This window comes from Prionailurus bengalensis, chromosome E2 (genome assembly GCF_016509475.1).
Source record: "Prionailurus bengalensis isolate Pbe53 chromosome E2, Fcat_Pben_1.1_paternal_pri, whole genome shotgun sequence".
NCBI lineage: Eukaryota > Metazoa > Chordata > Mammalia > Carnivora > Felidae > Prionailurus > Prionailurus bengalensis.
Window position 1 is genome coordinate 4260214 of NC_057352.1, and position 10870 is coordinate 4271083.

The 10870-nt window shown below is 60.0% G+C and overlaps 1 protein-coding gene across 5 annotated transcripts; it reads right to left on the reverse strand.

Moving 5' to 3' along the window:
* Positions 1 to 540: 540 nt before the first annotated feature.
* On the reverse strand, positions 541 to 8762 carry MYADM (myeloid associated differentiation marker). Of its 5 annotated transcripts, XM_043600158.1 has the most exons (5): positions 8658 to 8762; positions 8025 to 8143; positions 6714 to 7586; positions 4121 to 4186; positions 541 to 2774 (listed from the first exon to the last, which is right to left on the reverse strand). In XM_043600158.1, exon 5 carries the CDS (start codon positions 2770 to 2772, stop codon positions 1804 to 1806), a length of 969 nt encoding a protein of 322 aa, XP_043456093.1. In that variant the 5' UTR covers positions 2773 to 2774; positions 4121 to 4186; positions 6714 to 7586; positions 8025 to 8143; positions 8658 to 8762; the 3' UTR covers positions 541 to 1803. The 5 variants fall into 5 exon arrangements, with proteins under 5 accessions (XP_043456093.1, XP_043456095.1, XP_043456094.1 ...); XM_043600160.1 differs by lacking the exon at positions 6714 to 7586; XM_043600159.1 differs by lacking the exon at positions 6714 to 7586 and having other exon boundaries at positions 8025 to 8676.
* Positions 8763 to 10870: the final 2108 nt, after the last annotated feature.

Sequence of the window (10870 nt, forward strand, 5' to 3'; positions counted from 1 at the left end):
GAGATTGGAAACCTGAAGAGTTGATTTTGGAAGAAACATTGCACTCAGATGGAGACAGTATTTCTGAGGTGCTCCTGGACTCTGAGGAAGGATAAATCTTGTCCGTTTCGATCCTAACTAGTTCTGGTTGGAGAGGGTAAATTGGGAGATTCAAAGGATAAAGTTGTCCCCTTCTGGGGTGCCTGGGTGGGTCAGTCGGTTAAGCTCGGGTCATGATCTCACGGTTTGTGGGTTTGAGGCCCGCGTCGGGCTCTGTGCTGACAGCTTGGAGCCTGGAGCCCACTTTGGACTCCGTGCCTTCCTCTCTTTCTGCCTTTCTCCTGCTCCCCCCCCCCCCACTCTCTCTCAAAACAAAACAAAACAAAAAGAATAAACATTAAAGTTGTCCCCTTTTCCCACCAGTCCTAAGAATCTAGTCCTTGCCCTCTCTCCTGGAGCCCTCCCCAGTAATAAAGCAAGCACAATTTTTTTCTTTTATCTTTATATTGATGTAAAAAAAAAAATTATGGATGTGGGAATAGGGCAACGGACAAGTCTTCCCTCTGTGGTTGACAGAAGGGACCCATGGGGACCAGAAGCTCCAGGGAATTAAAAAAAAAATAAAATATATATTTATACATTTATATATATGACGTTATGCATGTGAGTCCCAGAGAAGCAAGGAAGCAGCTACAGGAAGCGACTAACACACAGAAACACACCTGTGTGTGTGTGTATGTGTGTGTGCACCACACTCCAAGTAATGCAATCCCTCTAAGGCAACAGCAACCCCGCCCCCCCAAGAAAAAGAAATTGAAAAGCAACTTCCCCTTTTAGAATAGGGCCACTCAATGTAAGTTTTGCCCCCATAACCAGGAAGAGGAAAAGAAAAAAAACAAATCCAGGCTAGCATTGCCGTTAAGGCAGGCAGTGGCCATTTTTTTTCTCCCAGCAAAGGCAGGACGGGCTATTTTTAACACTAAGGCTGGAGGGCCACATCGCTGCCCCTCACAAATACTTCGGACGGGTTTTCGATAATGCAGAGAGCAGTCGGGCTGGAAAACGTTCACCCTTGACTTCCTTTAAGATGGCCTCTAGGCAGTGGATTCTTAGTAAGCCTGGCAAAAATTCTGGAGGCAGTCTCAGGCGAGGCTGGGTGCCGAGCAGGACCCAGGGACCCGGGGTCTGTCTGTGGGTTAAGTGTCATACCCACTGGAAAATCTTTGGCCTCCAGAGATTTTTTTTTTTTTTAACTTAAAGGGGACCTGTACGGTACACCCCCCTCCCCTGGGAGAAAGGGAGCCCAATCCCTAGCTACCCTCCCCCCCCCACCCCAAACACACACGTACACACCAACAAGGCACAGCCAGGGCGGGCAGGCATGCTTTGGCAATGAGGCCCCTCGGGGAGGCCAGGGGTATTAACAGCTGCAGAGAGAGGTGTGGGACAGGTGGAGCTCAGCACCTTTGGAGGTGGGGGTAGAGAAGAAGGAGTCTTGGAGCTCCCAAGGAAATTGGAAGAAAGAAAACGGGAAGGGGTGGCTAAGACACAGGCAGATGAGAAAATGAGAGGACCAGAAAAGAGCCGAGAGAGGCAGAACAGGTCAGAAAAGAAGACCATGAAAACAGAAGGGCAAATGGGCCAAACAGGATACGGGCAACCAAACAAAACAGGAAGGGAAGGAGAGAGGAGCCCAGAAGCGAAAGAAACGGAAAAGAGCAAGGGGAATTGGGAAGGACAGGAGAAAGGTGGAAGAGAGGGAGCCCGGAAGAGGAAATGAGAACCTGGGCACAAGGGGGGAGCCAAGAGCCCCCGGCCGGAGCCTCACACCCGAACAAAAACCAGGCGGGCCGAGTACACGAGGTCAGCCACGTAAGCCAGCAGGTTGATGGCCGTCAGGATGGCCACGGCCAGCCGGCGGTCCCAGTTGCACACGTAGAAGGTGTGCCTGTCGCCGCAGTTCACATCCCTTGAGCGCCGCGGTTGGCCGCCGTACTTCTCGTCGAACTGGTAGAGCGGCCAGAGAACCAGGGCAGTGGCATACAGGAGGACCGACAGCAGGGCCAGCCCGGACAGGAAGCTGGGGAAGGAGATGGGCAGCACGTTGGTGCAGTCACCCAGGTTCAGCAGGATGGCCACGGCCGCCAGGATGAAGCAGATCGAGTACACGGCCACGCACCACTCCAGCGCCGGCTGGTGCTGGTATAGGTACGGGCTGCTGATGAAGGCAAAGATGACACAGGCCACGAAGGTCTCCAGCACCTTGAGCAGGCCTGGCACGGTGGCCATGTATCCGGTGATCTCCCCGGGCCGGGCCCGGGTCCAGGCCACTTCGGTGGCATAAGCCACGCAGGCGATGCAGGAGAAGGCGGTGGCGGCGATGGCGTGGTCCCGGGAGCGGCCGTGAGACAAGAACTGGACGTAGGTGGTGGGGTAGATGATGGAGGCCGACAGGCAGAAGAGGGCGGCGTAGCAGGCGTAGGTGATGGGGAAGTTTCGCCAGGACAGGGGGAAGCGGGCCTGGAGCCCGCCCAACTCGACTATGAGGATGATGAGGGTCACGGAGAAGCAGAAGCACCACGTGAACATGGACCAGTTACCCATGGACCCCGTCCAAGCACCCACACTGGCCACCAGTGAGAAGGCCACGCAGGTGGACACCAGCTGCAGCAGGCGGAGGAGGCCCAGGGGCTGGGTCAGCGCCCTAGGGGACCCAACGATGGTTGGGGAGCCCAGGCCTGAGGAGGACGACATGGTGGTGGTGACGGTCGTGCGGGTCACGGTCACTGGCATGGCTGGGAAGAGGGCAAAGGAAGAGTCCTAAGAAGGTTCCAGATGTGGGAACCCAGGCCCTCAGCCCTTCCACCCCTGGGGACAAAGGACTCAAGCTGGCGGAGGGGGGAGACGCGGCAGGCCTAAGGGGCTGAGTTGGTCACCCAAGTGCCAGCCCCCTCCTCCGTCCTGACTGGGGTTTCCCACGTCCTGTGGCAGAACCCAGGAGTCTGGGCCGCTGTCTCTGCTTCCCTCTCTGCAACCCAGCTACCGTGAAACCACCCCAGACTCTCAAAACTGCCCTCCTTCCCCCAGGGACTCAGCCTCCCAGCCACTCAAAAACCTCCCCGACCGCACGTCAGAACAAGAGGTTCCGACCTCTTCACTGGGCTCCACCTCCTCCCTCTGGGTACCCAGGGCTCCACTCCCCCGGCTCCAGTGCCCACCTTCCTTCTATCACCCTGCAGGCATTTCCAGCCTCCCCGGGTGAGATCGTTCTCTGGGACTCACAGGTGATCACAGGTGATCAGAGCCTCTGCCCTCCCGACCTGTCTCTGGAACTGGACCTGAGCTCTCCACAGCACGCACGCCCTCTCACCTCGGAGATCAAGGGTCTGGGCCCTCAGTCTGAATCCCACCTGGGATTTGGGTGTGGAGTACTTCACCCAGGGACGCCGAGCTTCCGCCTGCCTCGGCCCCTCCCGCACGTGGAGTCCAACCTCCAAATTCCCCAGGGCGCCCAAGAAGCTTGGCTCTCGGCGACCCAGCCCCTTCCACGGAAACCTCCAGGCCTCTCAAGTCCTGTTACACAGCTTCAGACCCCAGGACTCTGGGCCCTCAGCCTTGGGCACACCAGACACCTGTGGTTTGGGAAATCCACTTCCTTCTTCTGTCCCTCCAGAACCTTCTGTCTCCTTGTCCTACAGACCCTCAGGAATAGAGAGGGTCCAGCCTACTGGGGACCAGGTGTCCAAATCCTCCCCCAGGTCCTAAAACCTCTAATCTCTCAGGTTCCACCCTACAATTTCAGAAGGCCTCTCTCAGCCACAGGGAAATAAAACTTCCTCCTTCCAGGGTCAGGCAGTAGAACAGGCTTTAACCTTACCTAACTGTCCCTAGGAGAGGCCCCGAGGGCGCAGGAGCCCAGCTCCTGGGCACACTTCTCGCTTGGGTACACAGGTGTCTGGGTCTCGTTCCTTGGAAACCAAGCTCCCAGGTCCTTCTCTCGGACCCAGGAGTCCAGGCCCCCAGATGCTCCTCCCTCCGACACAAAAGTCTGGGCGGGAAGCCCCCTCTGCCCTCAGACCCAAGGAGGCCGGGCCCCCAGCCCCTCCTCCCTCAGACACGGGGCGTCCCGGCTCCCACTCACCAGCAGTCTTTGCGGAGGACCCAGACGCAGAAATATCCGGCTCTGGAGGTGGATTAGGTCAGACACCTGGAAAAGGCCAGTCAGAGCACTGGAGGGAGGGAGGGAGAGTCCGCGCCCAACCCAGCCCCCGCTCCGCCCCTCCCGGGACCCAGGCGACCAGCTCGCCCAGAACGCGCCGCCAGCCTCCGCAGCCTCGGCGCCCTCCCAGCCAGGGCGGGGATGAGGTCCCGGCGGTGAACCCAGGGAAGCCCCGCCCCTGCCCCGTCCCCAAGTGCCCAAACTGCAGAAGCGGAGTGGAAGGAACCCGGTGAAAGTGCACGCCCCGCGCGCGGGCCGGCGTGGGTGTGAGTGATCTTAACCTCGCCCCAGCCCAAGAAAGCCGCGGGCCCGGCGGGCGGGAGGGCCCTGGGCGGTGGCTGCGGGGGCGGGCGGCCTGGCCAGGCGCAGCGTCTCCGTGCCTTATAAGGGCTTCAAGTCAGCCCAGCCATCTGGAATGTGCCGGGGACCAGGGGGCGGTGCTGGCCCCTCCGCCCCGCGCCGGCCTCCGGGATCGCCGCCCCACTTGTGGATTCCGGGGAGGGGGGTGGGGCGCGAGTCCAAACTCCAGGTCCCAGGAAGGGAGGCCCGAAGCCTGAATTTCTGGGGCCTCCAAAATGTGAGTCCTGGGTCCCTAGAGCATGGACTGGGAGCCTGGACCCCAAGAAGAGACCCCCGGGTTTGCCTAGGGGAACCCCACTCCCCACCCCACCCCACCCTCGAAGCTGGAAACCACACTGTTGGAATCCAGTCCAGAGATTAGTAGCCACACCTCCCACCGACCCTCGGAAGTCAGGTCTCCCTGCGGGGGCTGGGCCTCCGGGGCCACCTGGGAGGTGCTAGAAGGGAGGCGGCCGCCTCCAGCTCCCCGCCACGCCCTCCGAGAACCCGTTAGGAGGAAGTCAGGGCTGGCCTGCGCTGGGGCGCCCTGGAAAGTGGGTACTGCCGGGTCCCGAGCGGGGAAGGAGAAACAGGGCGGGCCACAAATCCAGAAGTGCCCCAAGGAAGGAGGGGGGTGGTGCAGGGACCACCCGGAGGGGAGGGGGGGTCCTTCTCCACCCTCCGCGCCTCCAGCCGCCGCCTGAGGTCAGAACTCAGGAATGCATCTCCGAAGACAGGCGGAGGGAGAGGAAACACCCCTTCGCCTTCACGGCGCAATTTAGAACTCCCCCGGCCACGCCCCACGCTTTCTCCACCTCCACGCCAAACACCACACCCCATCACCCGCACAGAATCGCGTCCCTGAACCCCAGCCTCCACTCTCAGCAACCCAAGGCCTCCGGCCTCAGCCTTGGCTTCTCCCAGCCTAGGACACCAGCTTCCCAGCTTCGTCTTCGCCTTTGCGAGCACGGTGCTGGACCTCAGCCCACCGCCTGTCTGGCCCGAAGTTCGAATTCTGTCTTCGGAATGGAGGGGTGGGGAGCAGGGAAGACCCCTCTCTTTCTCAAACCCAAGCTCCCAGCTCCAAGCGCCTCCTCTCGTGAGGACCTCCTCTTGCTAGATTTTAGCCCCCTTCAACCAGGGCACTTAGGAGTCCCCATCCCTCCTCCTCAGACCCAGGATTTCAGACCCCCAGCCCCTCCTCCCTCAGACCCAGGAGTCCTGCCCCCAGCCCCTCCTCCCTCAGACCCAGGATTTCAGACCCCAGCCCCTCCCCGCTCAGACCCAGGAGTCCAGGCCCCAGGCCCCTCCTCCCTCAGACCCAGGAGTCCAGACCCTCAGCCCCCTCCTCCCTCAGACCCTGGAGTCCTGACCCCCAGCCCCTCCTCCCTCAGACCCAGGAGTCCTTCCCCCAGTCCCTCCTCCCTCAGACCCAGGAGTCCTGCCCCCAGTCCCTCCTCCCTCAGACCCAGGAGTCCTGCCCCAGCCCCCTCCTCCCTCAGACCCAGGAATCTAGGCCCCCAGCCCTTCATCCCTCAGACCCAGGAGTCCAGGCCCTCAGCCCCCTCCTCCCTCAGACCCAGGAGTCTAGGCCCCCAGCCCCCTCCTCCCTCAGACCCAGGAGTCCAGGCCCCCAGCCCCCTCCTCCCTCAGACCCAGGAGTCCTGGCCCCCAGCCCCCTCCTCCCTCAGACCCAGGAGTCCAGGCCCCCAGCCCCCTCCTCCCTCAGACCCAGGAGTCCAGGCCCCCAGCCCCCTCCTCCCTCAGACCCAGGAGTCCAGGCCCCCAGCCCCCTCCTCCCTCAGACCCAGGAGTCCAGGCCCCCAGCCCCCTCCTCCCTCAGACCCAGGAGTCCTGGCCCCCAGCCCCTCCTCCCTCAGACCCAGGAGTCCAGGCCCCCAGCCCCCTCCTCTCTCAGACCCAGGAGTCTAGGCCCCCAGCCCTTCATCCCTCAGACCCGGGAGTCCTGCCCCCAGCCCCTCCTCCCTCAGATAGATGACATGTGAGTGCAGGTCTGAAGCCCTGTCCCCTCCAGAATCTGAGTCCTGATCCATGACCCAGTCTTTCTAGACACTCAGACACTCGGAACCCCAGCCCTTCCCTCCCTCTGCACCCAGGAATCCTGACCGCAGCGTCCGCGCCGGGGGGGGGGGGGGGGGGGTCCCCGCAGCCTCACCTCTCGGGCTGTGGCGGCTGCTGCTGAGACAGAGGCGACAGCTGCAGACTGGAAGCGTTTGCTAACTGGGTGGGGTTGGTGGGCGGGGGCGGGGCCGGGGCGGGGGCGGGGTCCCCGGCGCGAGCGCGGGGCCAGGGCTGAGAAAGGGACTCCCTGAGCCAGGGGTATCCCGGGCCCGCCCTTGAGGCGGAGCCGAGAAAAGACCACGCCCCTCCCCGGGAGAAATGGACCTGGGCTCTCCGGCCCCGCCAGTGCGGAGGGGGTGGGGGGGCGGAGTGGAGGGCTGAGGTCACTGTTGCCGTGGTGACAAAACAGGAAGATACAACAGCTGGCGGTGTGGGGGCTCCTGGGGGCTGCCCTCCCCGACTCGGCCCTAGCGCAGTCTCCAGGGGAGGCCCGGGAAGGCCGTTGCCATGGCAACCCGTCTGTTTGGCGTCTGTTTTGGACGGAGCCCCCAGCCCAGGTCCCCACCCCGGTATCACCTCCCTCAATTCTCCCTCTCCCTTCCGGCCCCCTCCCCTCGTCGCCTGCTGCAGTCTGGCTCTTCCAGGCCGGATGCAATCTTGGACATCTGGGTCGCGGTGGGTGGGGGCACCGGGCCTGTCAGTTTGATGGGGTCTGTGGGCCAGGGTCCCTGAAAGGGCCGATCCCTAGGCTTTAAGAGCTGGGCTGAGGTCCCCGACTCCTGGGTCCCCAAATCCTCATTTACGCTGGGACTCGCCCATTGGTGGACGGGACTCCTGGGTCCCAGCTCACAGTCGATGGGGGCGGGGGGAGGGATGTTGACAGCAAAATGTCTGGATCTCGGGCGGTGGGAGTCGGAGCACGGGACTCCCAGGTTCCAAACGACGCCTAGGCTGGAGGCCCAGATTCCTGACGCAAAAAGCAATCAAAGCTCACACTCCTGGGTTTTCATCCGCTCAGATGTGCTCGCAAGCCGAGCCTCCCAGGTCTGGAGCTGAGAGATATTTTTGGCCTGCATTCCTGGCTCCCGGAGAGAGGGAGGGGCAGGGAAGCTCGAGGAGGACCGGGCCGGGGGCTGGGGGGGGGGGCAGGGAGGGAGAGGGATGCTGCTGGGGGCGTCCGATTCATGATTCCCGCAGGAAGGGAGGGGTCCGAGGAGCTGGTGTGCCCGAGGCCCGGCGCAAGGAAGGGGCCCGGGGTCCTTTCTCAGGGAGGCTCTGGGGCCCTGAAACTGAGCCACAGAGTCCAGAAGCAAGCAGGAGCTGAAGGTCGGGGTGCCCGCCCGGGGTAGGGGCGGGGCGGGGCCCGGGACGCCTGGGACCCTCCCTACTGGCCCGGCTCACTCACCGCGCTCCGCAGTTGTCCCTGGCGCGGCCTTGCTCGCGGCTGCCTCTGGGCGGGGCCTGGGTGGCGGCTGCGGTTGGTGCGCGACTCCGAGCTAACCGGGCGCTGCTGCCGCTGGGTGCCTTCCAGGCGGACAACCAAGGAGGCTTTGAGACCCAGCCCGCGCGAGTCGCGACCGGGTGGGGTGGTCGGGAGGGGTCCGGGAGCCCTGTCTAGCAGGCTGCGTGCCCTACGGAGGTGGGAGGGACTGGGGGGGGGTGCGCTGGACGCCGTGAGCGCGGCAGAAGTGGGGGGGGGGGGGCGCATGGGATGGTGGGGGAGGGATGTGGAGCTTGCATGCCCGCCTTTGTGCCCCTGCGGAGGGGATAGGCACAGACCCTCTCTGTCCTTCTGTGGTCTGCATAGGGGAAGGGGTCTCTGTGAGCCTGGCATCAGGCCCTGCCTAAGGAGTCAGGACACGGTGCCATTTGGAGGTCCTCCAGGGTGGTCCCCAGGCTCCACTCACACACCTCCTTGGCCCCCGGTGCAGAGGCAGCTCTTTCCTGCTCCCTGCCCCAATCTTTGCCTGACCCCACTGTGGCGCTCCTGAGATCCCTCCCCCCCCCCCCCAATAGTTCAGGAGAGGCCTCCACTCACACAATTCACCACGTTGTCCTCTCTGGTGGAAACAGAAAGTTCCCCCAAACAGCAGAGTTCAGCCGGACAGGAAGAGGAAGCCAACGTTTAAAGAATGAGTCACTGGGTGTGATCTTGAGAAGTGATACCTTAGGGCTCCTGGGTGTGTGTCATCTGGCATCATGGAGGCGCCCCTGGTTCAGAGTGTTTACCCATCCTGTAGGACAGCCCCCCTCCACCTGGAGGATGTTGTCTCCAACCTGGCGCTGTATTCCAGCCCCAAACAGGCCGTACCTCTGTTCTGTGAAGCTAGCTGGGTAGGGGTGATGGGGTGCACGGACCCACCCACCGACTTCCTAATAAACGGAGCTCCTTGATCAGAAGCAATATTGTGTGACAGTGAACATGATGGTGAATAGGGCCATTCAGTGGGTACATAGATGCGGCTGTTGGCAGGAGTGGATAAGGCAAGGCAACCAAATAGCAACCCGGATTTAAATATTCCAGGCAGGAAGGAGTCATCGCTCCATTCATGATGGAAGGAATCCAAGGTGATTCTCAGGCCACCAGGTATTTGGGTGGTCTTCCTAGGAAGCGTGCAACGTTGGTGGGGGAGGGTTACCAGTGTCACAGCTGGCTGAGCTTTGCTGGGGCAAGTCCATGCCTAGCCCTCCATGGCCACTTTGTTCATGACTCCATTGTGCCAGGACCAGGGAGGCTGATGCTGAGCTCTGTGAGGTCATCTGATCTGCCAGATGGCTTAATAGCCTTCTCTGCGATAGAGGTTTTTTGGGAAGAGTTCACCTGGATACGGATTATGTGCTGCTTTTCACTCCTGATGCATCTGACACCAAATATATGGGTTTTTTTTTTTCATACCGATGACCAATCTCTAACCCTTCTGAAACCAAGTGTCCAATGATTTGTTTTAAAGATTTTATCTTTTTTTTAATTAAAAAAATATTGATTTATTTTGAGAGAGAGACAGAATGCGAGCGGGGGGGGGTGGGGCGTTGCAGAGAGAGGGAGACACAGAGTCCAAAGCAAAGCAAGCTTTAGGCTCTGAGCTGTCAGCACAGATCCCCATGCAGGGCTCGAACCTACGAACCAGGAGATCATGACCTGAGCAAAAGTCAGACGTTTAACCGACTGAGCCACTCAGGCACCCCTAAAGATTTTATCTTTAAGTAATCTCTACACCCAGCACGTGACTCAAACTCATGAGTTGTACACTTTACCGACTGAGCCAGCCAGGTGCCCCTGTGGGGTCAAGGAATTAATTCCATTTGATTCCAGGTACCTCATGACCTGGAAGTAATACAGAACCCACAGGTACTGGCTCAGTCCCACAAGACCCCCCCCATACCCGCCTCCCTTCCAATTCCAGTCCAAGTCCCAGGCATGCCATACTTGTGACTGACTGACTATAAATCAAGGGTTCCTACGACCCCTTTTTGGGGGCCCATAATTTGCTACAATGGCTCACAGAACTCAAGAAAGCTCTTTACTTAGTATTACTGATTTATTACAAAGGACGGATCTCGGGGAGCCTGGGTGGCTGAGTTGGTAAGCGTCTGGGTCTTGATCTTGGCTCAGGTCATAATCTCAAGGTTCCTGGGGTGGGATCTCGAGCCCCTGCATCGGGCTCTGTGCTGACATTAAGGAGCCTGCTTAGGATTCTTTCTCCACCCCCACTCTGCCCCTCCCCCACTTGTGCATGGGCTCTTGCATGCACACATGGGCCCTCTCTCTCTCAAAATAAATAAATAAGCTTTAGGGGCACCTGGGTGGCTTGGTCGGTTAAGTGTCAGACTTCGGCTCAGGTCATGATCTCACGGTCCGTGAGTTCGAGCCCCGCATCAGGCTCTGTGCTGACAGCTCAGAGCCTGGAGCCTGTTTCAGATTCTGTGTCTCCCTCTCTCTCTGCCCCTCCCCTGTTCATGCTCTGTCTCAAAAATAAATAAACATTAAAAAAAATTTAATTTGTTAAAATAAATAAATAAGCTTTAAAACAAAACAAAACAAAAAACAAAGGATACAACTCGAGGACAGCCAAATAGGAGAGACACATAGGGCAAAATATGGCGGGCATGCCACTTCCCATACTCTGCTGCGTTTACTAACCAGGAAGCTAAGAAACCGGTTGTTGAGGAATTTTATGTGTGTGTGGGGGGGGGTGCACCTGGGTGGCCTAGTCAATTAAGTGTCTGACTCTTGATTTCAGCTCAGGTCAT

Bases quoted from the DNA above. Each gene is read 5' to 3' on its own strand.
- MYADM (XM_043600160.1), bottom strand. From the start codon at position 2,772: ATGCCAGTGACCGTGACCCGCACGACCGTCACCACCACCATGTCGTCC.